This window comes from Saimiri boliviensis, chromosome 10 (genome assembly GCF_048565385.1).
Source record: "Saimiri boliviensis isolate mSaiBol1 chromosome 10, mSaiBol1.pri, whole genome shotgun sequence".
In the NCBI taxonomy this organism is placed as follows: Eukaryota; Metazoa; Chordata; class Mammalia; order Primates; family Cebidae; genus Saimiri; species Saimiri boliviensis.
Genome location: NC_133458.1, coordinates 18,348,241 through 18,374,767, shown reverse-complemented (window position 1 = coordinate 18,374,767; position 26,527 = coordinate 18,348,241). Strand labels below are relative to the sequence as shown.

Below are 26,527 nucleotides of genomic sequence, written 5' to 3'. Positions count from 1 at the left end.
TGTATTTTTAGTAGAGACAGGGTTTCACCATGCTGACCAGCCTGGTCTTGAACTCTGACTATAGGTGATCCACCTGCTTTGACCTCCCCAAGTGCTGGAATTACAGGCATGAACCACTGTGCCCAGCCTTTCATTGGTAACTTGTATTGGGGCGAAGTATTCTATAAATTTATTACTTATTACAATAATTTAAAAAATTGATTCTAAAGATAACTCCTTTAAAGAAGTATCTGGCTTTATTCTAATGTCCCAAGTGTGATGAATTTTTTGGTATTCATTCTGTCCACATTTTTCTATCATGATTTTTAGACTGATCATGTCTCAACCTTTTATAATTCAGGATGAAGTGTCTCAATTTCTTTTTTCTTTTTCTTTTTCTTTTTTTTATGTTTTATTTTTGAGACGGAGTCTCGCTCTTTGACCAGGCTGGAGTGCTATAGCGCGATCTCGGCTCACTGCAACTTCTGCCTCTGGGTTCAAGCAATTTTCCTGCCTCAGCCTCCCAAAGTGCTAGGATTACAGGCATGAGCCACCATGCCTGGCGAAGTGTCTCAATTTCAAAGTGCAAATCTTCCTTCTTTCTGCATTTTCTTGCCCTTCAGTGTCAACTGAATCTGTATCAGTATTTCAGTTGTAGTATACTTTCATTTTTAATTACCTGAAAATGCTATTTCCATAAAAATATCTAGTCTTGTTTTTTTAACTTCATAGTCATCTGAAATTGGTTAAAAGTAGTATTTTTATCTTTGTGCATTGAAAACCATATATATTTTTTTTGTATACAAAAATAGAAGACTTAAGGATGTGATTGCTCTTTTTGTTTATTTTTATAAATAGATAGCTAATGTGGGCTTCTAGCTCTGGGTGTGTGTTTTAAATCATGGATTATAATAAACTTTCACTCTCTCCTACTAGAAGAAAGCCATGCTAATGTAATCTTTTTGCAGATATTTCACCTTTCTAGCTTTGTTTAAAAGTAATGTGTATTTCATTGACAGGATATTGGTGATATAATGGTTGTTGATACTGGACCTCAACAGAGAGCGATAGCTGCTATGCACACTCAATGTTAACTTACAGACAGATGATTAACTGTTGACTCTAATTAATAATCTAGAGCTCCTTTTAGAAGAATTTCCTGATCAAAGCAGTTAATCTTTTTTTTTTTTTTTGAGACGGAGTTTCGCTCTTGTTACCCAGGCTGGAGTGCAATGGCGCAATCTTGGCTCACCGCAACCTCTGCCTCCTGGGCTCACGCAATTCTCCTGCCTCAGCCTCCTAAGTAGCTGGGATTACAGGCACGCGCCACCACGCCCAGCTAGTTTTTTGTATTTTTAGTAGAGACGGGATTTCACCATGTTGACCAGGATGGTCTGGATCTCTTGACCTCGTGATCCACCCGCCTCGGCCTCCCAAAGTGCTGGGATTACAGGCTTGAGCCACCACGCCCGGCCTAGCAGTTAATCTTTGTTAGTGAAGATATCAAATTAGGATTATAAGTGAGATTTTCACAATTAGCTAATGTTCCTGGGGATTTTTTTTTTCCTTGATATGAATGAGGTGACCATATGATCATTTTGCAGGTGAAGACAATTTGGATTGTTGAGTTCTTAGCCGTCAAACCACTGTGGAGTTTATATGGGTCCATTACAACTGCATGTATTTTTTGCTCTGAACCAACTTTTTTTAGTTTTAATCCTTGTAACTTACTTCTTAATATTAGGAAAAGTTGTCTCTTATTGATTAAATTTAAGATGTAGTATCTGAATAATAACATAGCTATATAAGATATGTTCTATATTGTTTATTCCCTTTAAGATCATGTTTATTGATATATAATTGAAGTGGTCGTTACATAATAATAAATAAATAAACAATAATACTAGTTGTAATACTAATGGATACTTCCGTTTCTTTTCCCATTCACCTTGAATCAGAAGAAGCTCATTCACACAGAAGACCCATTTAATGATGAACATCGGGAGAGGCAAGAAGTGGAAATGTTGGCTAAGAAGTTTGAAATGAAATATGTGAGTATAAAACTGCTCAGTTAGGGAATTTTATCCTATCGGCCTGTTTCTTTGATGTGGCTGGTTGGGAGGGCTTATAAACATCTATTGCCTGCCTTACCTTGTTCTCACAAATTGAAACCATATGAATGGCTAGACAGTCAAATAAAGATTCTGATAGTTAAAGTAGCCATCATTTATTTTTATTTATTTTATTTATTTATTTATTTTGGAAAAAGGATCTTGCCCTGTCTTTCAGACCGGAGTGCAGTGGTGCAGTGTCAGCTCATGGCAACCTCCACCTCCCAGATTCAAGCGATTCTCATGCCTTGGCCTCCCAAGTAGCTGGGACTATGGGTGCACCACTACATCTGGCTGATTTTTTGTATTTTTAGTAGAGACAGGGTTTCATCAGGTTGGCCAGGCTGGTCGTGAACTCCTGACCTCAAGTCATCCATTCTGCCAAGTAACCATCATTTATTATAGTCTTTGTAGAGTCCAGGCTATTTGCTTTACATATATTGTCTCCAATCCTTGTAACAAAACCACAAGCTAAGTAATATTGACCACATTTTACAGATGAGGAAACTGAGGCTCTGAGTTCAAGATTAAGTAACTGATCCAAGGTCACACGGTGGCAAGAGTAGGCTACACGTCCAGGTCTGTGTAGCTCTAACTCTGTTCCCTTTCCACCACCATGGAGAATGCTATTTTAATTCCCTTGGCATAGTAGTTCTCAAACCTTCCTGGCTCCTAAGAGTTTGAGAGCGAACGTGTGTACTTCTAAGCCCCTTGCATCAGACTCATTGGAACCAGCATGAGACTTCTTTGAAAATGTCTAGTTTATGTTAAATATTCATGTATATTCTGTATTCAGTGCCACAATCTATTGGTGTTTGTTTGAATACAAAAACATTTTTTAATTACCTGATTAAGTTGCTTAACATTTTTCTCAAATTTTCTAGTATTACTGACGTTGTAGAAAGCCCCACTTCTCACCCCATGTTTACATATGGCTTTAAGTACTCTTGGCACTTTGCTAAAAAATAACCCAGTTGAGGAGCAACACCTTACCCCTCTGATTCCTCTGTGAGTTGAAAAGTATTCCACAAGAAGTAGGATATCAGCTCACACTGACCTTGTCATTCATAGTACTCTCAAGATACAACTGGAATCTTGACCCATACCTGCTGGCTCCTTGTGGTAATTAAGAATCCATTTGGGGGTAGAAGAAGTAAATGAGAACAGATTGGAATTGGAATCAGGTCCTAGGCCATACTTTGCCATCTACTAATTGTGTCCTTTTGGTGAAGTTATTTGGCTTTGGGCCACAGTTTTTACTCTCTCCCCGCCCCGAGACAGAGTCTCTGTCACACGAGCTGGAGTGCAGTGGTATGATCTTGGCTCACTGTGCACTCTGCCTCCCGGGTTCAAGCAGTTCTCCTGCCTTAGCCACCTGAGTAGTAGCTGGGATTACAGGCATGCACCACCATCCCTGGCTAATTTTTGTATTTTTAGTGGAGATGGGGTTTCACCATGTTGGCCAGGCTGGTCTCAAACTCCTGACCTCAAGTGATCTGTCTGCCTTGGCCTCCCAAAGTGCTTGGATTACAGGTATGAGCCATCAGGCCTGGCCAATGCCGTAGTTTTCTTATCTATAAATTTAGAGGTTCGGGTTTTTTGGAGATCCTTCTGATTCTCTATTCTGTGACTATAAAATAATAAATTTAAGGATGGACTGGTGAGTATTTTAATAGAAGGAATAGCAAAAGTTGTTACACTAATTTGTAGTATTTAATTACAATATAATCTTTTGAGATTATATTGTATCATGATGTATAAATTGTAAAATCCTATAGGATGTATAAATCCTAAATAGGATATATAAATCTTAAAATACTGTGTTTTTTATACAAGTTATACATTGGTTAAACTTAATGTTTTAACCAACCAGTACACTTATGTAGCTCAAAATTCAAAAATAAAAAATCTTCTTCTTCTTGTATTGCCTACCCATCAAATCCCACTTCCTAGGCAAGTAACGTGCCTGTGGTACTAGAGATATTATATCTCTGTACATATACACCTATTCCTTTCCCGTCCCTTTTTATGCATATCATAGAATACTGTACATGCTTATGCTCTTGGCTTTTCTTCTTCTTGAGATGGAGTCTCACTCTGTCGCCCAGGCTGGAGTGCAATGGCGTGATCTTGGTCCACTGCAACCTCTGCCTCCCAGGTTCAAGAGATTCTCCTGCCTCAGCTTCCTGAGTAGCTGGGGTTACAGGCCCATGGCACTATGCCCAGCTAATTTTTATATCTTTAGTAGAGATGGGGTTTCACCATGTTGGTCAGGCTGGTCTCAAACTCTTGACCTTGTGATCCACCTGCCTCAGCCTCCCAAAGTGCTGGGATTACAGGTGTGAGCCATTGCACCTGGCCTGCTCTTGGCTTTTTATCTATTATATCTTAGTATATTTGTGTGTGGGGGGTGTCATATCAGGACAGAGTGCTTTCTGTGCCTTTTTTTTTTTTTTTTTTTAAAGGCTGCATGCAGTTTTATTGCATGGAACTATCACACTTCAACCAGTCCCCAAATTATTTAGGTTGTTTTCAAAAATTTGCCTTTATTAATAGTGCTGTAGTAAGTTAGTCTGTAAAATGGCATTTTACACAATTTCAAGTTTAACTCTAGGACAGATTCCTAGAAGTAGAAGATTCATTAGCTGGGCATGGTGGCACGTGCCTGTAATCCCAGCTACTCAGGAGGCTGAGGCAGGAGAACTGCCTGAACCCAGGAGGTGAAGGTTGCGGTGAGCCAAGATCGCGCCATTGCACTTCAGCCTGGGTAACAAGAGCGAAACTCCGTCTCAAAAAAAAAAGAAGATTCAGATCGGAGGATTTATGCATTCATAATTTTAGTATATATTACTAAATTACCATTCTACTCCCTCCAGCACTGTATTAGAGTGTATTTTGCCAAGAGTTATAAAATCAAGGATTGGAATTGCCCTTTGCAAATGGAAAAATTCCTATAAGTAAAGTGATTCAGTATATGACTCACTACCTTAAAGTTAGCATTAAGTCTTCTTAGTTAACCCTAGGATAGTATCTGGCATAGGAAGACCAACATTCTGAAGTTATTTGATGAAATTGAGTTTCAGTTGACTTAGATATATTCAAGCCTTGTTATTATATTTACAGTGATCTTGTTATCATCTAAATTAATGGGCTATATTTCTTCTCTGGATTTTTATTTTGCTGACTTACTCTCTTTTTTTTTTTTTTTTTTTTTTGAGATGGAGTTTCGCTCTTGTTACCCAGGCTGGAGTGCAATGGCACAATCTCGGCTCACCGCAACCTCCGCCTCCTGGGTTCAGGCAGTTCTCCTGCCTCAGCCTCCTGAGTAGCTGGGATTACAGGCATGTGCCACCATGCCCAGCTAATTTTTTGCATTTTTAGTAGAGACGGGGTTTCACCATGTTGACCAGGATGGTCTCGATCTCTCGACCTCGTGATCCACCCGCCTCGGCCTCCCAAAGTGCTGGGATTACAAGCTTGAGCCACCGCGCCTGGCCTGACTTACTCTCTTATTTCCATTCTAGAGATTTTGTGTACATTAACCAAAATGCATGATCAATTGTATATCTATGAGTATTAAGAGAGAGTGAGTGTGTGTGTGTGTGTGTGTGTGTGTGTGTGTGTGTGTTGTATACTCAACAAGACCCTGTTTCTACAAGACCCTGTTTCTACCAAACTAACTACACACACACACACGCACGCACGCACGCACGCACGCACGCGCGCACCATACACAGTTAATACTCATAGATATACACTTGGCCATGCTTTTTGGTTAATGTACATAAAATCTCTAATTAGAATGGAAATAAGAGTAAGTCAGCAAAATAAAAATCCAGAGAAGAAACAAGACCCTGTTTCTAACAAACAAACAAAAAAATATATATATGGTTTTATATATATAGTCTTTTATATATATATATAAAATCTACATATATATTTTTCGTATTGCCCAGGCTGGTCTTAAATTTCTGAGTTCAAGTGATCCACCTGCCTCAGCCTTCCAAAATGCTGGGTTTACAGGTGTGAGCCACTGTACCCAGCCTAAATATTTATTTATTAAATAATTATTTAGAACTTTTAAATAAAATCATAAGGGCAGAAGTGACCTGAGAGAAGATACATTGTCCTGCTGGGCCCTGTAGGCCTAGAACTCTAGGCTATCACAAAATTTCTCGCTTAAACAACAGTGATCTTCATTGGTGTCTGGGGCAGGTGTTGTAGCAGTTGAAAATCATTGATGTCAGAAATTGTAAGGAGTATAAAACTGTAAAAAGAGCACCCTGCATTGAATTTAAGGGGTTCCCTTCTTTGTTCTGCCTTATTTTTACAGCCATGTTCTATTTCCTGTTGTTCTGTTGCTCTTATGCTCAGGTAATGTGACAATTCACATTCAGCCTCATTACTAAATGGTTTTTGGGGAATGGTCAGTATGACTATTAAGTACTTATTTTTACCGAGATTATGCTAATTTGGTTGTTGTACGTAAATCTTTTTAAATAGCTGAGTCCAAGTTTTGACATTTCTACAACTATATAGGCTCCAGATTTGTCTTGAAGGTTAGAAAAGAGGCAGGATACAGGTAAAGGAGGCTCCCATGCCTCTTTATTCCCAGTTAAGGCTCCAGAATGTTTAGCTGAAACATCTCAGTTTCCAATTCAGTTTTTAGATGGTCTCTAGGTAATATATGCCTTTTATCAGGCCACCTGTACTCTAAAGTAGGCTGGTTCAATTCGATGAGTATAGCCTTGTTCTCTTAGTCTTTTAGGACAGAGGATAACCTGTAATCGTTGAAGATTTTTCTTAGTGATTTTTTCTCACTCCATTACTCCAGCCATTCTGAAAGATCATGCTGTCCTAGGATTGGATGTAAATTCAATAATCTAAAGGAAAGCACCTAGCATAATACCTTGTGCCTAGCAGGGGCTCAGTTAAGGCTCTGTGAATCTGAATGACTCTTTGACTAGGAAGACATGTATTTTGCCAGGCATTTATTAGTATTCATGAAATCACATTATAACTTAAAAATCTGCTTACTATGCTATATATACCATCTTTCATGCTTAGTTCTATGTGATTTTGGACCCTCAGAGCCCTGTAGTTTCTTATTTGTTTTAAAAAGAAGGGTAAGAGTAGATTTGATAGTAGAAAAGTAATTCTGAGCAGTCTTTTTTTTTTTTTTGAGACAGGGTTTCACCTTGTTGGCCAGGCAGGTCTTGAACTCCTGACCTCAGGTGATCTGCCCACCTTGGCCTCCCAAAGTGCTGGGATTACAGGCATGAGCCACTGTACCCGGCCGTAATTCTGAGCAGTCTTATAAATAAAACAGCTGACCAAATGGAATAACACTATTTTTACTTAAAGACAAATTACTTTTCTGAAAAGTCTTGATTTTCTTGAGACCCTGTCTCCAGTAATAATAATAATAATAAAAATAATAAAATGGGCTGGGTGAAGTGGCTCATGCCTGTAATCCCAGCACTTTGGAAGGCCCAGGCGAGTGGATCACTTGAGGTCAGGAGGTTGCAATCAGCCTGGGCAGCATGATGAAACCCCATCGCTACTAAAAATACAAAAATTTGCTGGGCATGTTGGTGGACGCCTATAATCCCAGCTATTCAGGAGGCAGAGGCAGGAGAATCGCTTGAACCCAGGAGGTGGAGGTTGCAGTGAGCCGAGATCGCGCCATTGCACTCCAGCCTGGAGGACAAGAGGGAGACTCCGTCTCAAAGAAGAGTGTGTGTGTGTGTGTGTGTGTGTGTGTGTGTGTGTGTGTGTGTATGTATGTATATATATATATATATATATTTACAATGAAAAATAAGGATTTTCTTTTGTATGACTTATAAAGATGATTCTTTTCACATATGTTTTAAAGAATGTTTTAAAGTATATTGGAATAACTAATTTCTGATGAGTAACTTCACAGTAAATACTATTCAGCTGAGTAGAGAGAAATATAATTTTGTCTTAAAATAATTGTGGATTTTTTTTAAAACTGTCTTCAAATGTGAAGCTGATGCAAGTAGGTGTTTTGAAAGCATTTATGTACTGTCTCTGGGAGTTGTAAGAATTGTGTCAGTTACTCATATTATTATTATTATTATTTTTTTTTTTTTTTTTTTGAGGCGGAGTTTCGCTTTTGTTACCCAGGCTGGAGTGCAATGGTGCGATCTCGGCTCACCACAACCTCCGCGTCCTGGGTTCAGGCAATTCTCCTGCCTCAGCCTCCTGAGTAGCTGGGATTACAGGCATATGCCACCATGCCCAGCTAATTTTTTGTATTTTTAGTAGAGACGGGGTTTCACCATGTTGACCAGGATGGTCTCAATCTCTTGACCTCGTGATCGACCCGCCTCGGCCTCCCAAAGTGCTGGGATTACAGGCTTGAGCCACCGTGCCTGGCCAGTTACTCATATTATTATTGATCATCCATACTTGCTGAGGGGTTAGAGCATCCTTGGGAACTTTGTAGGCTAGTTTTCCTGTTTTTTGGGAGTCTTATGTTAGGTCTGGTCCCTAAGGATCGTCTTGATATAGAGCTTTGTGCAAACCACCACAAAGTAAATTCTACTTGCAAAACACAAATACCAATGGATTTAGGGTTTTGTAGACCAATAATAGTATGATATTACATGTACGATAAAAACATAAAATAACCTTTTAAAGCAAACTTGGGGAGGAGAGAGGGTCTTAAATAAAGGGCAAGGAGGAATTCCTAGCTCAAATAGTAGTTTCTTTATTGCAGTTACCAATTCTAATAGCTTGCTGTGACATGGCCTTTTAATTCCTTGGCCTCTTTGAGTTGAACAGATTCTCTTCAGCCTTCTTTAATCCCTTAGGAACAACTGAGAATCAGCAGTTTTAGGGTGTTTAGTGAAGGACCAATATCCATATGTGATGATTGTGTATACTATTTTTGTGCTGTGTAGTCAGCTCTTGGCTATATTTCCACTGCTTTGAAACTCTGTTCCTTTCTATTGGTAGGTTGAAGAAATGGGCATAGATGTAAACAGATAAGGTTGTGGCAGGGCTGGGACAAATAGGGAGTCTTGTGACAGCAGAATGTTTTCTTCTCACTTATGAGACTGGAGTCTTCCTTAGGGGTCAGGGTCATGCTTCCTCTGTCTACCAGAGGTGATCAATGAATGTTGATTATTAGTTTGGTTTACTATTAGCTGGAGGCAATTCGGGGTCAGGGGGTCCAGTACTAAGAACATCTTGTCTGTTTGCTTTCCAGTTTAGTGTTACAGTGTAATGAGGCTGCATTGGCTTGAAACACTGATTGTCAGGTTAGGCAAGTATTAATGACTCAGTAAGGAATATTCTTCTGAGTCACAGGGAACTAGTGCCTGGAAGAGTAGATAAGAAGGAGGTTCTTTACTTTAGATTTAGCAAAATTCAAGGCCTTGGTTGTTGTTGTTTGGAAAATAAGTTTTGATTTTTATAGGATTTTAATATGTAAGCTGTGTAATATTAACTGCAGAGGTTCAGAGAATTTATCAAGAGAAAGTAATTCAAAACAGGTTCTGTCTAGCAGGGAAGACACTGTAATTTAATCCTTTGCTAATGTAACGAGTTTCTTTAGGCTAAATTTTAATATTGTGAATTAATTTACATGTACCTTTCTGGCAACTGTCAGGAGTTTGGTTCCAGCCTATACAATTTGCACATTATTGAATTTTAGCACAATTAGGGAACTACAGGGTGGAGAATAGAAATGGGGAGGTAAGGCAGGAGGCGGGTCACGGTTGGAAGTTTTCCAGGAAGGCCACAAGTGAGGAAAAGCAAACTGTAGCTAGAAAACTACTTTAATGGCCTCTGTGATGAAGGAGGGAACTGGATTGTGCCCTATACTTGGCAGAAATCTGTTTATAAGTGCAGCAATGCCTGTGGAACCCTAGTTGCTGGAGAGTGAGTTAAGAAAGAGCTACTCAGGTATGGGTGTGTCAAATACAGGTTATCCAAAGCTCTTTCTCCACAGTGAGACTAGGGAGCACAGCCAAGTGAAGAGGAGTTCCAGACTTTGGTAGTGAACATTTAGTGGGCCAAACCTAAGAAAATAACATTTATTGAATGGGTAGTACATGTCCTTAATAAAACTCAGAAGATACAAAAGGTAATTTGATGAAAAGTAAATCTCCTTCCTACCCCTGACTCCCAGCTAACTAGATCACTCCTTAGAGACACTGTGAATTTCTTGCCCCAGAGAGCTGTGTATATGTGGGCAGTTAACGTATTTCAAAGACTTTTTTTTTGTTTCTGTTCACTGTAAAAGAATATATAAATACAGATAAATGAAAAGATCAAAATAAAAATCAGCAAATCACCTATAAGTCCACTGCCAGGCAGAACCATATGAATAGTTTCATGGTTTAAAGTATATCCTTTCAGGACTTTTAAAAAGGTATGTACAATTACATATGTACTCTCTTGCACTATAAAGACTTTTTTTTTTAGAGTCAGGCATGGTGGCCAACACCTTTAATAATCTCAATTACTTGGGAGGCTGAGGCAGAGAAGATAGCTTGAGCCTAGGAGTTCAAGACCAACCTGGGCAACATAGCAAGACCCCATCTCTCAAAAAAAAAAACAAATCACCTGAGCAATACATGAGTATGTTCCTTTTATTAAAAACAATTCAAATGATACATATTATACCAGTCTTCCTTCACCACTGCTTCGAATTATATTCCTTCCCCATCATAATGACCATGGTTATCTGTTTGTTGTGTATTCTTTGAGCATTTCGTACATATCTATAGATATATATTACTGTATTTTGTATTTCATAGATGAGATCACCCTGTTCGTATGATAAAGAAAAAAACAATATCTTGTTGTTTAGATGTTATCTCCATGATTACCAGTTGAGGATCTTTTCAGATGTATAGCGAACATCGATAGTACCTTTTCTGTGACTAGCCCGAGCTGTACATAACATCTAGTAAGCTGCTCTTGTTACCTTCTATATTAATAAATACTCTTCTGCCACAATTTTTTTCTTTTTCTTTTTTTTTCTTTTTTTGAGACAGGGTCTTCATCGCCCAGACTGGAATGCAGTGGTGTGATCACGGCTCACTACAGCCTTGACTGTCTGGGGTCAAGCGATCCTCCCACCTCAGCCTCCCAAGTAGCTGGGACTATAGGTGCACACCACCATGCCCGGCTTTTTTTTTTTTTTTCTTGGTAAAGTCAGGGTTTCACCATGTTGCCCAGGCTTGTCTTGAACTCCTGGGTTCAAGCGATCCACCCATTTCAGCATCCCAGAAGTGCTAGGATTATAGGTGTCAGCCACCTCATCCAGCCTACCACATTATTCTTCAATGGCTGTTAACATTGAATGAATCTGCGATTGTTTATATAATTTATACTTTTATAATTGACATGCTTGGTGAAGACCTTGTAAGATCATTTTCTGGGGGAGGCATTTTGGTTAGGTTAATACTATTATGATCAAGTAAGGCTTTGACTCTTTTATTTGCTCTTGTTGATAAGATTCATACTTATTTAACAATACTAATCATTTTACTACTTAGATTATGGATTCAGAACTATTGTGGTTTCTGGTGGCAACAAACTAGTCATTTTGACTAGACATAGATGTTCCTAAATCTCTCTACTCATAAATTGTTTGCACTTTTGCATATATATGATCCTGCTTGTGTAGTTTTCCCTAGGTAAATCTTACAGGCAGCTATTTATGCCTAAACAAGAAATATGTTAGGCGAGCAGAAAAAGATCATTGTCATTGTGATTTTAATTAGAAAGCATCCTGGAGAAAAGATTGAAAATGTAGGCTGTTGTGTGAGAGCTGGGAGGATTAAGTGAGTAGCAGGAGACTATCCCAGATGGGGAGAAAGCAGAAGGAAAGGTAGGAAGGTGTATTTAGGGGAGAGTTGGTAGACAGTTTGGATGAAATGTTCATGTTGGAAAATTGTAAGAAAAAAATTGGAAAGTTAGTTTGAGTCAACATGTAGAAGGCATTTAACTGGTGCCATATTAAGGGTTATCTTTCTTTCTTTCTTTCTTTCTTTATTTATTTATTTATTTAGAGACAGAGTCTTGTAGGCTGGAGTGGAGTGCTTGGCTCACTGCAACCTCCAACTCCCTGGTTCAAGTGATTCTCCTGTGTCAGCCTCCCAAGTAGCTGGGACTGTAGACACGCACCATCACGCCCAGCTAATTTTTGTATTTCTAGTAGAGATGGGGTTTCACCATGTTGGCCAGGATGGTCCTATCTCCTGACCTTGTGATCCGCCAACCTCAGCCTCCCAAAGTGCTGGGATTAAAGGCATGAGCCACCACGCCCGGCTCAATTTATTTTCTTATAGATGGAGTGCTTCTGAAGCATTTTGAGCAGGGGAATAATACAATATTTTTAAAATATTAGGTGGTAATTATGCGGGATAAATTTGAAGGAAGAGGCTGGGCACGGTGGCTTGTGTCTGTAATCCTAGCACTTTGGGAGGCCGAGGCACGTGGATCACCTGAGGTCAGTAGTTCAACACCATCCTGGCCAACATGGTAAAATCCCACCTTTACTAAAAATACAAAAATTAGCTGAGCGTGGTAGTGCGTACCTGTAGTCCCAGCTACTCAGAACGCTGAGGCAGGAGAATCACTTCAACCTGGAAAGCAGAGGTTGAGGTGAGCTGAGATCATGCCACCATACTCCAGCCTGGGTGCCAACAGAGTGAGACTTCATCTCAAAAAATAAAATTTTTGAGGGAAGAGAGGCTAATGAAGGCATTCATTATATTTACGTGAAAAAGGCTAGTATTCTAGCACTGACAGTTAGAATGGAAAGGAAGCTGTAGATGTGACTGATCATGGGAACAAAGATTTATGGGGAGAGATACTTGGAAGCAGATTATGAGAGACTTTTGAAATAGCATTATTGAGGTATAACTTAAATAAACGTAATTCATCCATTTTAAGCATGTAGTTTGATGGATTTTAACAGATGCATACAATCCTGTAACCACTACTACAATCATGATACAGAACAATTGCATCATCCCAGAAAATTCCCTTTGTAGACAGTCCTGTCCCTCCAGACTTAGCCCCTGGTATCCTCTGACCTAGTCCCTGTGACTCAAGGCTTTTTTGGTGTGCGTGTTTGCATTTTCTAGGGTTTCCTGTAAATGGAATCTCATGTCTTCTGTGTCTGGGTACTGTCACTTAGCATAGTGCTTTTGAAATCCCCCCATGTCTTGCATGTGTCCCTTTTTATTGCTGAGTAGTAATCCACTGTATTCCTACTGTGGATTATGTACCACAGTTGTTTATCTGCCCACCACATGATGGCCGTTGGGTTGTTTCCAGTTTTTGGCTGCTGTGACTCAAGCTGATATAAACATGAAAGTACAGGTCTGCGTGTGAATACACATTTGCATTTCTCTTGGGTACATGTAAGAGTGGGGTTGTTAGATCCCATGGTAACTGTATGCTTAATGAAAAACTATCTGATTTGCTGAGAGAGATCATTAAAAGAAGAAGAAACTAGCAAACAATTTTTCAAAGCAGCCACATCATTTTGCATTCCTGCTAATGATGTGTGAGAGAAGCAATTGCTCCATGTCCGTTTTAGCATTTGATGTCATCACTCTTTTAATTTTAACCAATACTGGTTTTAAGGCAGAAAAATTGCAAAGATGAACAAAATGGGAATGTCAAATCGGAGAAGCTAATTTGGAGACAAATGACAGTGGGAACACTAATTTCACTTTTGGTCTATTGAGTGTAAGGTGTTTTCAACTAAAAAATGACACTATGGGTTCTATAAGTTTTCACATAGAATTTTTAATAGAATGTCCCGTTGGAGTTAGATAGTCATGAGTTTGAAGATTGGCTTGCATACTTTCTGTGTGACCTTAGATAAGTTACTTGTTCTTTTCGAGCCTTAGTTTTTCCCATTTGTCAAGTGTGAAATAATAGATGGTTGTACTTAGTATGGGATCTGATGCAAAGTTAGCATTCAGTGGATGATAACTGTCATCATGATCTTGCTTGGCATTTAAATATATATTTTATGCCCCCAATAACTTGTGAATTTCTTGCAAATCTGAGCATTTTTTTTTCTTTCTAGATGTTCTATTCCCCACCTGTGTTAATTCCCCATGCCAGTAGCTAGAGGGAGTTTGTTAAACACTGATCTTGTCAGTTACTTCCCTGTGCTGATCCCTTCTTCAGTGTCTTACACAAGTGCTTGACTCCACTTGTCCTTGGCTGGGTATGAATATCTTAGTAAGAAGCCTTGATTAGGTTTTCTGTTGAAGAGGTCTCCTTTCAACCTTTTTCCTTTCTACCATTTATAACTATTGTAGTCATTTGTTTAATCTTTCTCTTCTCTTTGTACTTAACTGCTTGTGCATAACTATAAAATCCATGAAGGCTGGCATATGGTAAGTCCTCAGTACGTTTGTTAAATAGATTATCTTGCTTTAAGTTACTTGAAGACAAGGGCTTTTTATACTTAAATTCTTTCTGCTATTTTAACATACTGCTTTCTATGGCTTAAGTTCTTAACAGATATTTTTGACCCTAAATAATGGTTCAGAATAAGCTATGTAGAATTATTGAGTCAAATAAGATGAAGAGTTTTAAAAGTTATTTTAGCGTATTTCTGTTATGACAGTAATACATCATAGAAAATTTAGAAAACACGTAAGAGGCAGAAGAAGAAAATGTAAGAGAATTGCGAAGTCTTTTGGCAGATGCTTTGAGATTTCTTTCCAAAAGGGTTTTATTGGTACACTCTTATCAGCCGTGTTTGAGCAGTCCTATTCTCCATCTTTTCAGAATTTAAAGGCTTGTAATTTGATAGAGGAAATTGATATCTTACTGTAACCTCATTTGTTTTTGATCATTTTCCACTGAGTTGTAATGCTGCATTTTTCATCTTTAATTCTTATATACTAGGGTAGGTTTCTGAACAGTGCTGTCCGTTAATCTTTTTATTCTTATATTCCTGCCTCATCTATTTTAACTCCCATAACTTTAAACATACTATGTGGCAGGACTAGTCACATCTCTTAGATCTTAGATCTCTTTCTCTCTCTCTCATTTAGGGTGAAATCATCTCTCATGTCCTTAACTGCTTTTGTGTAACTTTTTCTCAATAGAATGTCGCTTACCCACCTCTCTTTTCCCTTTTCCTGAATTCTGATTCTCACCGTGATTCTGTAACATAATGTAAAGGTCTCATTCTGCAGATCTGCCAAAATGGGAAAAATAAGGACAATCTAATACGTATTTTGCATCTAAGCACATATGTGTGTTGTATGTATATATGTGTATATGTATCTTACATCTGTGTGTGTGTGTATGTGTATAGGTGTATATGTGCATGTATGCATGTTGTTTAAGGTTGCCAACTGGTATTTCTTGAGAAAGATGATCATTGTTCTTGGATTATACCCTCAGGGGCCTTATTTAGCAAAATGCAAGTGTTGCCACCCTATGTTGGTTCCTAGAATTGTTCTTAAAACTTTTACCTATGTTGTAAAATCTAAAAATATGGGAACCACTACTTATATCTTGCACCACAGTGTCTTTCTTGGTGATGCTGGTATAGTAATCACGTTGTTTTGTCCACTGAAAAGCGTACAGTAGAGTCATAGCTTATGTGGGAGTTAGCCGTTTTTAGTATCACTGTGTAATACAGACATAGCAGTTAGTCAGAATTGCCTTTGCACGTCACTTGTAAGGGAATGACACCATGTTGGAAATGTCTTTCATAAGTCTGGCATAACATTTTTCCCTCAAGCACTGGAACAGATCACTGTTTCTTTGTGTTGAAGCAAGGTGAAGCAATTTGCTTTTATTTAAGGGCCATGTTACTGCGACTTACACATCTTTAACCATTAGAATCACACTTTTCATTGAGAGATATGTGGTGTGAGAGCTGAAACCAAATGAGGTGACTAGAGATTTACATCTTGCATCTCATGCTATCTGTAAGGCTCACTGTGGCTTAGTGGTGACATGTTGGTTGGCAGACTCCTTTGCACTAATTGTTTTCTTGGTGGTGTTTTTGCTTTTGTTTTTTGAGATAGGGTCTCATTCTGTCACCCAGGATGGAGTACAGTGGCATGAACTTGGCTCACTGTAGCCTCAACCTTCTGGGTTCCTCCTGCCTCAGCCTCTCTAGTAGCAGGGACCACAGGCACATGCCACCATGCCTGGCTAATCTGAAAAACAAATTTTTTTTTTGTAGAGACAGGTCTCACTTTGTTACCCAAGCTAGTCTCAAACTCCTGGGCTCTCACCGTCCTACTGCCTTGGCCTTCCAGGTTGCTGAAATTACAGGTGTGAGCCACTGCACCTGGCCTTCTCTTCCTTTTTCTAAGCATCCTCTTCCCCACTCCCCTACTAAAAAAATCGTAGGACAGGGAAATATTAGAAGATGCTTAGAAAATTTAAGCTGGGTACCGTAGCTTGTATGTGTAGTCCTGGCTACTTGGCAGTGTGAGGCAGAAGGATCGCTTGAACCTAGGCGTTCAAGGTGAGCTGTAACCCTACCATGGCACTCCAGTTAGGGCTACAGAGCCAGACCCTGTGTAGTTTTTTTTCTTTTGGAGACAGTCTTGCTTTGTTGTTTAGGCTGGAATGCAGTGGCACCATCTCAGCTCACTGCAGCGTCCGCCTCCCCAGTTCAAACAATTCTTGAGCCTCAGCCACCCAAGTAGCTGGGACTACAGGCGCCTACCACCACACCTGACTAATTTTTGTATTTTTAATATAGATGGGGTTTCGCCATTTTAGCCAGGCTGGTCTCAAACTCCTGGCCTCAAGTGATCTGCCTGCCTCAGCTTCCCAAAGTGTTAGGATTACAGGCGTGAGCCACTATACCCAGCCCAGACCCTGTATCAAAAAAAAGAATTATAGGCCGGGCGCGGTGGCTCAAGCCTGTAATCCCAGCACTTTGGGAGGCCGAGGCGGGTGGATCACGAGGTCGAGAGATCGAAACCATCCTGGTCAACATGGTGAAACCCCGTCTCTACTAAAAATACAAAAAATTAGCTGGGCATGGTGGCTCGTGCCTGTAATCCCAGCTACTCAGGAGGCTGAGGCAGGAGAATTGCCTGCACCCAGGAGGCGGAGGTTGCGGTGAGCCGAGATCGCGCCATTGCACTCCAGCCTGGGTAAGAAGAGCGAAACTCCGTCTCAAAAAAAAAAAAAAAAAAAAAGAATTATAAACTCAAAAAAGTTACGAGTATACTGCAGAGAAGTCCCATGTACCCATTGGACCCAGCTTCTCCCAGTAGTAGTATCTTACATATCTACAGTTATCAAAACTAGGAAATTGACATTGGCATAATATAGTTAACTAGATAATAGATCTTAACTCAGATTTCACACACTCATTTCAGTTTTTACATGCACTCATTTTTCATTTTCTTGTCTGTCTGTGGGTGTAAGTCTGATTATTGAAACAAATACTTGTAGGCTGGACCCAGAGGCTCACACCTATAATCCCAGCACTTTGGGAGGCTGAGGCAGGAGGATTGCTTGAGCCTAGGAGTTCAAGACAGCCTGGGCAACATAGAGAGATCCTGTCTCTACAAAAAAAAAAACCTAAAAATTAGCAGGGCTGTGTGGCATGCACCTGTAGTTCCAATTACTCAGGAGACTGAGGCAGGAGGTTCATTTGAGCCCAGGAGGTTGAGGCTGCAGTGAGCCATGACTATGCCACTGCACTCCAGCCTGAGTAACAAAGCGAGACCCAGTCTGAAAAAATAAACATGTAGTGAGCCATGATCATGCCACTGCAGTGCAGCCTGGGCAATAGAGCAAGACCCTATCTTAAAAAAAGAACCAAACAAATAATTTTAAGCATAATTTTAGGTTTACAGGAAAATTACAAAGATAATACAGTGAGTTCTCGTACAGCCTTCACCCACTTTCCCCTTTATTAACGTCTTACATTTATATGGTACATTGGTTACAGCTAAGAAGCCAGCATTGGCACACTACCATTCAGGTCCACATTTTATTTGGATTTTACTAGTTTTTCTCCTAGTGTCTTTTTTTCTGTTCCTGAATCTCAGCCAGGTTACCATATTACACTTAGTCATTATTTCTCTTTAGGTTCATCTATACCATGGCAGTTTTTCAGATTTTCTTTGTTTTTGATAATGTTGACAACTTTGAAGAACACCGGTCACTCATTTCATAGAATGTCCTTGAATTTGGTTTTGTCTGATGGTTTTCTCTGGGTTAGGCTGGGGTTGTAGGCTTTTGAGAAGATCATAGAGGTGAAGTGCAGTTTTTATCACAGATCAAGGATACATGGAGTCAATGTGATGTATCTCTGTTGCTGTTGACTGTGATCACTTAGAGAGGAAGTGTGGCCGGGTTTCCCACCAGGAAGTTACTCTGTCCCTCCCCTTTTCATACTCTTTGGAACAAGTTACTAAGTGCAACTTGCACTCAAGGTGTGGGAGGACTTAAACCTCTTGGAGAGGGGGATTATCTACAAGATCATTTGAATTCTTCTAACAGGTCTTTTTTAACGTTATGGAAACAGCATGAGTGCTAAATCAGTCTAACGTATCTGTTCTTTGCAGGGTGGGAAACCCCGTAAACACCGGAAGGATCGGCTACAAGATTTAATTGATATAGGCTTTGGCTATGATGAGACAGATCCATTTATTGATAACTCAGAGGCTGTGAGTAATGTATCTTTAATATAGCAGCAAATTCATTGTTTGTATGGGATAGTAGAAGTCAAGGGTAAAGTAACTTAAATAGTTCAGTGAATGTTTCTATTTGTGCTTTTTAAAGCCATGTTCACTACTTAAAGATTTACCTTTTTTATTTTTTAAGAGTACTACACGTTTAGAATTTTGTAATATATGGTGAGTTGTTATTACACTATTAAACTAGACCTAGTTTTATCAAACTTTTTTCTATAAAAGGCCACATAGTATTTTAGACTTTGTGAACCTTATGGTTTCTGTCGCAACTACACAACTTTGCCATTGTAGCATGAGAGCAGCTATAGATAATACCTAAATGGATTAGCATGGCTGCATTACAATGAAACTTTATGGTCTGTGAAATATAAATTTCATATAATTTTTGTGTGTCATGAAATAGTAATTTTCTTTTGATTTTTTTTTTCCAATCATTTAAAAAATGTAAAATCCATTCCTAGCTTGGAAGTTGTATGAAAAGAAGCTAGTGGGCTGGATTTGGCCAGTGTGTCCCATGATTTGCTGGCTCTGTACAATGTCTTTATTTTCATATGCTCTGCTCCTTTCCAGTTCTGGAAAGAATCTCTTGGGATTCTCTAATAGTTGCTCATTTTCAGATGTGTGATTATAGCTTTGACCCCATCATCACCCCTTGCCCAAACTGAGAACCAAAATACGTTTTTTTAAAAAAGTAAAAAGGAAAATCAAATGCTGAAAAACATTATGTTAAGATAATGGTTCTCAGTCAGGGGTGAAAATACTAATACTTCTTAACTCAGACTTAAGGAATTAGGATTTCTAGAGGCAAGGCCTACAGAGATTTTAGTGTTCCCTTTTTTAAATTATAAGATTAACATATGCTTATGGTAAAACAACAACAAAGTACAAGTTAGTTATGAAGTAGAAGGTAAAGTACCCAAAGGGGCCCCCTTCTGAGAGGTAAATACTAAAAATCTTCTTATGTAGTTGTCCAGAAATTTCAGTGATACCTATATATTAGTACGTAGATATAATCCTTTTAATGGCTGTTAGCGAATATACCTAAACTACATAATTTATCTAGTCACATTTGACGTACATCTAAATTATTTCTAATTTTATGTGCATACAAGTAATTGAGCATCTGGGTGCGTTTATCTACTTAAGTAAATGTGTATGAAGGATATTTAGAGAGTACATTTATATGGATAGGATAAATTTCTAACAGTGGAATTTGTTGGTCAAAGGGTATTTATTTGCATCTTGATTTTTATTGATATTCTCAAACTTGGGTAGGTGTGTTTCAAAATGACTTCCAAAGTAAGAACCATGCAGTCTTAAAGATTGGTGCTATGGGTTGAAATTAATCTGGCAGACATCTATAATATCTATTTACTTTTTTATTTCTGCCATGCTTTATTACCGGGATGGTACATTGAATGCCAGCCTTTATCACCAGTCTTTTTTGATTGAGCCCTACAGCTTTTCCCCTGGAATCTCATTTCTCTTATAAAAGGAAGAAGAATTTAGGAGTGCATTTAAGGACTGAAGCAGCCCCTTGATCACATAGCGAACGAAAGACAAGTCATGTTTTGCAGTAGAGAAGGTGTATGTTCTTCCATTCTTGTCCGTGTACTAGAGTAATACAATCCCTGAAATTATGATATCCTCTGCAGTGTGCAGTAATTACTAAGGATATACAGAAAGTGTTGCTAGGTGACTATTACCCTACCCACAAATTATATAGTATGTCTTTTTTTCTGTTGCTACCGTGGTTGCCTGTAAAGTTGATGACAGAGCATATAAAGGTAGGAGAGTGACAGTAAGGACTTCAACATGGGGCACATTGGATACTCTGTCAAACTCCTAAGTTACTTCCGGTGTCCCGACATAAACTTAGTTACCATATTAGGCATCTTGGTCTGTATAGGTAACATATTGCCAGTGCCCTTTGGAGTAAAGTGGCCTTCCTATTACAAAAAAGGTTGTCAACCAATAAATCAGGGCATGGAATGTTTTCCAGAGTCTTGACCTTGATTTGTAACTCAGTGCAGAAGTCTAGATTATTATCTTAATTCAGTTTCTAATTTGCTGTGTAGCCAGGAGTGAGTCTTTTAGCACACCCGGTTTTCTCTGCTATGACTTGCTTACCCCATAGAATTAATTGTGCCTTAAATAAGGTAATGAATGTAAACTAGCTGAAGAACATGAAGCAGGTGCAAAGCATCAGTAGAAGTGTTAACATTATGTGTACATTTTGAATTCTAAATAACCAAGAAGGAATTTAGCCATATGTAAATGGGCATCATATATACTCACACTTACATAAGTAGCTTTTTTAAATTACTAAACATTATTTTTTTAGAGCAGTTTTAGAGTCACAGCAAAACTGAGCAGAAAATACAGAGTTTCCGTGAACACCTTGCCCCTGTGCATACACCACCTTCCCCACTCTCAGCATCCTGTACCACAGTAGTATATTTGTTATAGCTGACGAGCCAACATTATGACACATCATTGTCACCGAAGTTCATAGTTCACATTAGGGTCCATTCTTGGGCTTGTACGCTTTGTGAGTTTGGACAAGTGAATAACGACATATATCTACTGTGGTAGCATCACGCAGAAGTGTAGTATCACTTCCCTCAAAATCTTCTGTGCTCTGCCTATTCCTCCCTCCCTCCTAATTACTGGCAACTACTGGTCTTAACTGTCTTCATAGTTTTCCTTTTTCCAGAATGTCTAATAGAGAAAGTAATACAGTATGTAACTTTTATAAATAGCATTTTTAATATTTCCTTTTGTAGCATTTAGGATATTTTCAGGCTGACTTTTGTAACCCATAATCGGATTACATATAAACTTAAAAGGGTGTCACTGATACTTTTAAAGAAAATTAAGTCAAATAGAATAAAAACTATCGGTACTTTATTGGTAGACTATACAGTTTTATGGGGTGTGTATGTGTATGCTAGATTTTGATGTGTAATGTATTTTCCACTTCGGTTGTGGTGAAGAAAAGTTGAAAGCTATTGTTTTAATAAGTTAGGATAAATTTTGTAGATATAAATTGTTTAGTCATACAACTAGTTTCTGAACAAGGTAGGTTCCTGTTTCATACGAAGAAATTGAACTGAAATGCAGGTTGCTTGACTTACAAAGTAACTTAGTATCTTTTCCCTTGACATATTGTTTAGTTGTTTTTATGAGATAATTCAGACATAAACAACTATGGTCGAACCAAAATGATTCTTGTTCTTTTCATTTATTGTATTGCCAGTAAGTTTTCAGTGTTGGCATATTATTTGATATATTCTGAATCATGTACTAAGTACTAAAAATAAATGCCTGAAAATAAATGCTTTTGAAGATTATTTTTAGTCTCATATTTATGCTAGCAAATTGTAAAAGATCTGAAAGAAAATGTTATTACTTATTAATAAGTAATGATACCAAGCATGAATGACACTTTTATTTAGATGGTCTCTTTTAAATTTCACTAGAACTTTGTGAAGCAATATGGTCCCTGTTTTATAACTCTCCAAAACTGATACTAAGTGATTTTCCCTGGGTCGCAGTAGCTAGTCATGGGCAAAGAATCTAAATCCAGGCCTTTTGATTCTTTTTTTTTTTTTTTTGAGACGGAGTTTCGCTCTTGTTGCCCAGGCTGGAGTGCAATGGCGTGATCTCGGCTCACCGCAACCTCCGCCTCCTGGGTTCAGGCAATTCTTCTGCCTCAGCCTCCTGAGTAGCTGGGATTACAGGCACGCACCACCATGCCCAGCTAATTTTTTGTATTTTTAGTAGAGATGGGGTTTTACCATGTTGACCAGGATGGTCTCAATCTCTTGACCTCGTGATCCACCGGCCTCAGCCTCCCAAAAGTGCTGGGATTACAGACTTGAGCCACCGCGCCCAGCCGGGCCTTTTGATTCTTAAGTTCACTGTGTTACCTCTTAGTATATTCTGCTTAAATGGCTGAACTAAATATTCATAAGGAGTTTATTCTCCTGAAGAGTGTTCTTTTTTTCTTTCTTTCTTTCTTTTTTGAGATGGAGTTTCGCTCTTGTTACCCAGACTGGAGTGCAATGGCGCGATCTCGGCTCACTGCAACCTCCGCCTCCTGGGTTCAGGCAATTCCCCTGCCTCAGCCTCCCGAGTAGCTGGGATTACAGGCACATGCCACCACGCACAGCTAATTTTTTTTTTTTTTTTTTTTTTTGTATTTTCAGTAGAGATGGGGTTTCACCATGTTGACCAGGATGGTTCAATCTCTTGACCTCGTGATCCACCCACCTCGGCCTCCCAAAGTGCTGGGATTACAGGCTTGAGCCACCGCGCCCAGCCGGGCCTTTTGATTCTTAAGTTCACTGTGTTACCTCTTAGTATGTTCTGCTTAAATGACTGAACTAAATATTCAAAAGGAGTTTATTCGCCTGAAGAGTGTTCTGATACAAAAAGCTCAGCAGAATACTGCATAAGAAAAAGACTTGGAGCACATCAGAATTGCCCTGTATACCTGGTGATGAACGTGTTTCACTCCCGTATGAAGCAGCTTGGTGTGGTTGGAGGCAGCCAGTGACTGCTAAAACATATGTGTGTGTATATATATATATATAAAACTGCTTTGGTAAGGTACTTACCTAGCTTTCATTTTTAACATGAGAGTAATATTTGCCTTTCTTACCTCACAAGGGTATCGTTAGGACCAAATGAAATACTTTATATGAAGAAGCATTGAAAATTCTAAAGCATTGTACAAAACAATGTAGGCAAAGAATACAGCAGTTATCTTATCACAGTTACACTTTTCAAAATTATTAACAGTCTGCTGGGTACAGTGGCTTACACCTGTAATCCCAGCACTTTGGGAGGCTGAGGCGGACGGATCACCTGAGGTTGGAGTTTGAGACCAGCCTGACCAACATGGAGAAACCCTGTCTTTACTAAAAACAAAAAATTAGCCAGAGGGTGATGCATGCCTGTAATCCCAGCTACTCAGAGGTTGAGGCAGGAGAATCACTTGAACCCAGGAGGAGGAGGTTGCAGTGAGCCAAGATCACGCCATTGAATTCCAGCCTGGGCAACAAAAGCGAAACTTGTGTCTCAAAAAAGAAAAAAATATATATCTTATTACACTCTTTCACTTTTAATTCTTCACTCCTTGTATCACTCCTTTATTTGCCTATGGTACTGCCCCTTTTCTGTTAGATCTTTATAATAGTGTAGATCTTTTTTTTTTTTTTTTTTGAGACGGAGTTTTGCTCTTGTTACCCAGGCTGGAGTGCAATGGCGCAATCTTGGCTCACCACAACCTCCGCCTCCTGGGTTCAGGCAATTCTCCTGTCTCAGCCTCTTGAGTAGCTGGGGTTACAGGCACGCGCCACCATGCGCAGCTAACTTTTTGTATTTTTAGCAGAGATGGGGTTTCACCATGTTGACCAGGATGGTCTCAATCTCTTGACCTCATGATCCACCGCCTCGGCCTCCCAAAGTGCTGGGATTACAAGCTTGAGCCACCACGCCCGGCCAATAGTGTAGCTCTTTATAGTAGATCTTTCTGGTAGTGTATTAAGTACAACAATAAGAAAGTAGTTCATTTTTTTCTTTTAGCTTTCTTCACTAATTTTATTTCAGTTTAATTCAGTGTGATTAAACTGGTCCCTCTTCCTTTTTCTATTCTCTACCTAATTTAAAAGGATACAGTTTAAAATCACAACTTTTGTACTTAGCCTTAACATTCCTACAGTAACTAATAGGATATGTATATTCTTTGCCCATGGCAAAGAGGTTTTCCTAAAAATCTGACTTTCTTAAAGACTAGTTAGATGATGTGAAGAACCTCGGAAGTAGAGGTCTGGAGATCCCAGGTAACGGGTATCTTTCTACTATCAGATAAGTAGTTCCTTTTTTCTTTAATACTTTGAACACCTTCATTTGGTTAAGGTTGTCCTTCATGTAATGTTTGCTTTTTATCCATCTTTATCAGGTGAGATAATGATAAACCTTAAGATCCAGCGTTTGGGGACATAGGTGTGATTTAATAAACAAATTGAGTCCCTTGCTTTAAGCAAATTGCCTGCTCATTCTAGGTCCTCAAGAATGTACTTTCTGAACAGAGCGGTTGTTTTTCTGTGCTATTCTTCTTCTAAAATATATTTCCTTTTTTTTTTTTTTTTTTTCTTGAAACAATCTCACTCTGTCACCCGGGCTAGAATGCAGTGGCGCGATCTTGTGTCACTGCAACCTCTGCCTTCTGGGTTCAAGCAATTTTTCTGCCTCAGTCTCCCAAGTAACTGGGACTACAGGTGCCCCACCACCACCAAGCCCATCTAATTTTTTTTTTTTTTTAATTTTATTTTTGTATTTTTAGTAGAAACACGGTTTCACTGTGTTGGCGAGTCTGATCTTGAACTCTTTTTTTTTTTTTTTTTTTTTTTTTTTTTTTTTTTTTTTTTGAGACGGAGTTTCGCCCTTGTTACCCAGGCTGGAGTGCAATGGCGCGATCTCGGCTCACCGCAACCTCCGCCTCCTGGGGTCAGGCAATTCTCCTGCCTCAGCCTCCTGAGTAGCTGGGATTACAGGCACGAGCCACCATGCCCAGCTCATTTTTTGTACTTTTAGTAGAGACGGGGTTTCACCATGTTGACCAGGATGGTCTCGATCTCTCGACCTCGTGATCCACCCGCCTCGGCCTCCCAAAGTGCTGGGATTACAGGCTTGAGCCACCGCGCCCGGCTGATCTTGAACTCTTGACCTTGTGATCCACCTGCTTCAGCCTCCCCAAGTGCTGGGATTACAGGTGTGAGCCACCATGCCTGGCCTAAATTAAATGTCTTTAAGATTTTCTCCACTTAAAAGTATAGGGCTAAGATAGAAAAAAGTTTGTTATTCTTTATAAAACCTCCTTATGGTGGGAAGTGAAATTTACTCCTTATCTGGACACTTAGTCCTCTTTTTTAACTTGGTTTCTCAACAGAACCATTTGTCATTAAGAAAAGTAGCGGTGGGAAGGAAAAAAAAAAGTAGTAGTAGCAGTTACCCTTAAATGTTTCTTAGCAGGTGATACATTTAGAATTTATTTCATTATTTTGGAAGTTTTTTCATATATGTATATACCAAATTATCAGCGCTAATTTTTATTCCAGATATTAACTTTGTAAATTTATACAAAATATTCATTACAGTCTGTGTTGCAACTCGGATTTAAGGGAGATGCTGCTGTGGTGAATGAATTTCTTTGACATTTATAGAGTTAAAGACAATAGGATATAGCTGAAACTTTTTTTTCTTACCTAGTATGATGAATTAGTTCCCGCTTCTCTAACGACAAAATACGGAGGCTTTTATATCAACACTGGCACTCTGCAGTTTCGCCAAGCTTCAGATACTGAAGAAGATGATACTACGGACAACCAAAAGCACAAGCCACCCAAAGTGAGTTTATCAAACATTGCAACAGTAATGAGAATGTTCAGTTAATAGGATATATTTTTGAATGTTACTTGTGTTATGAGTGTGAATATAAGGAAAAGTAAAATGCAAACCATTGTTTCATGAATACACAGTTAGTTACATGATTTATAGTTAAATTATGTAGATATAGGGATATTAGTATTTACATCATAAAATTGTATTTTTTTTTAAAAACTCTACAAATCTGGGCCATCAATTTATTGTTCTGTGATAAGGTTATATTTCTCAGATAGGTTAAGACTTGCTATAGTAATGACTAATAGCTGTTACCTTTCCTAA

At 38.9% G+C, this 26,527-nt stretch overlaps 1 protein-coding gene across 8 annotated transcripts in view; it reads left to right on the top strand.

The window, feature by feature from the left end:
• UBN2 (ubinuclein 2) overlaps window positions 1-26,527 on the top strand; it is a 104,215-nt gene that overhangs the window by 4,678 nt on the left and 73,010 nt on the right. For 5 of the 8 annotated variants that reach the window (XR_012512016.1, XM_074379014.1, XM_039472886.2 and 2 more), the window contains exons 2-4: window positions 1,938-2,030; window positions 18,665-18,766; window positions 26,072-26,209. Coding sequence is in view for 7 of the 8 variants with exons in the window: in XM_074379014.1 (XP_074235115.1) it covers window positions 1,938-2,030; window positions 18,665-18,766; window positions 26,072-26,209 (333 nt within the window). In the remaining variant the exon portion in view is untranslated. The remainder of the gene's footprint in view (window positions 1-1,937; window positions 2,031-18,664; window positions 18,767-26,071; window positions 26,210-26,527) is intronic. The other 3 variants (XM_074379011.1, XM_074379016.1, XM_074379013.1) reach the window with 2 other exon arrangements.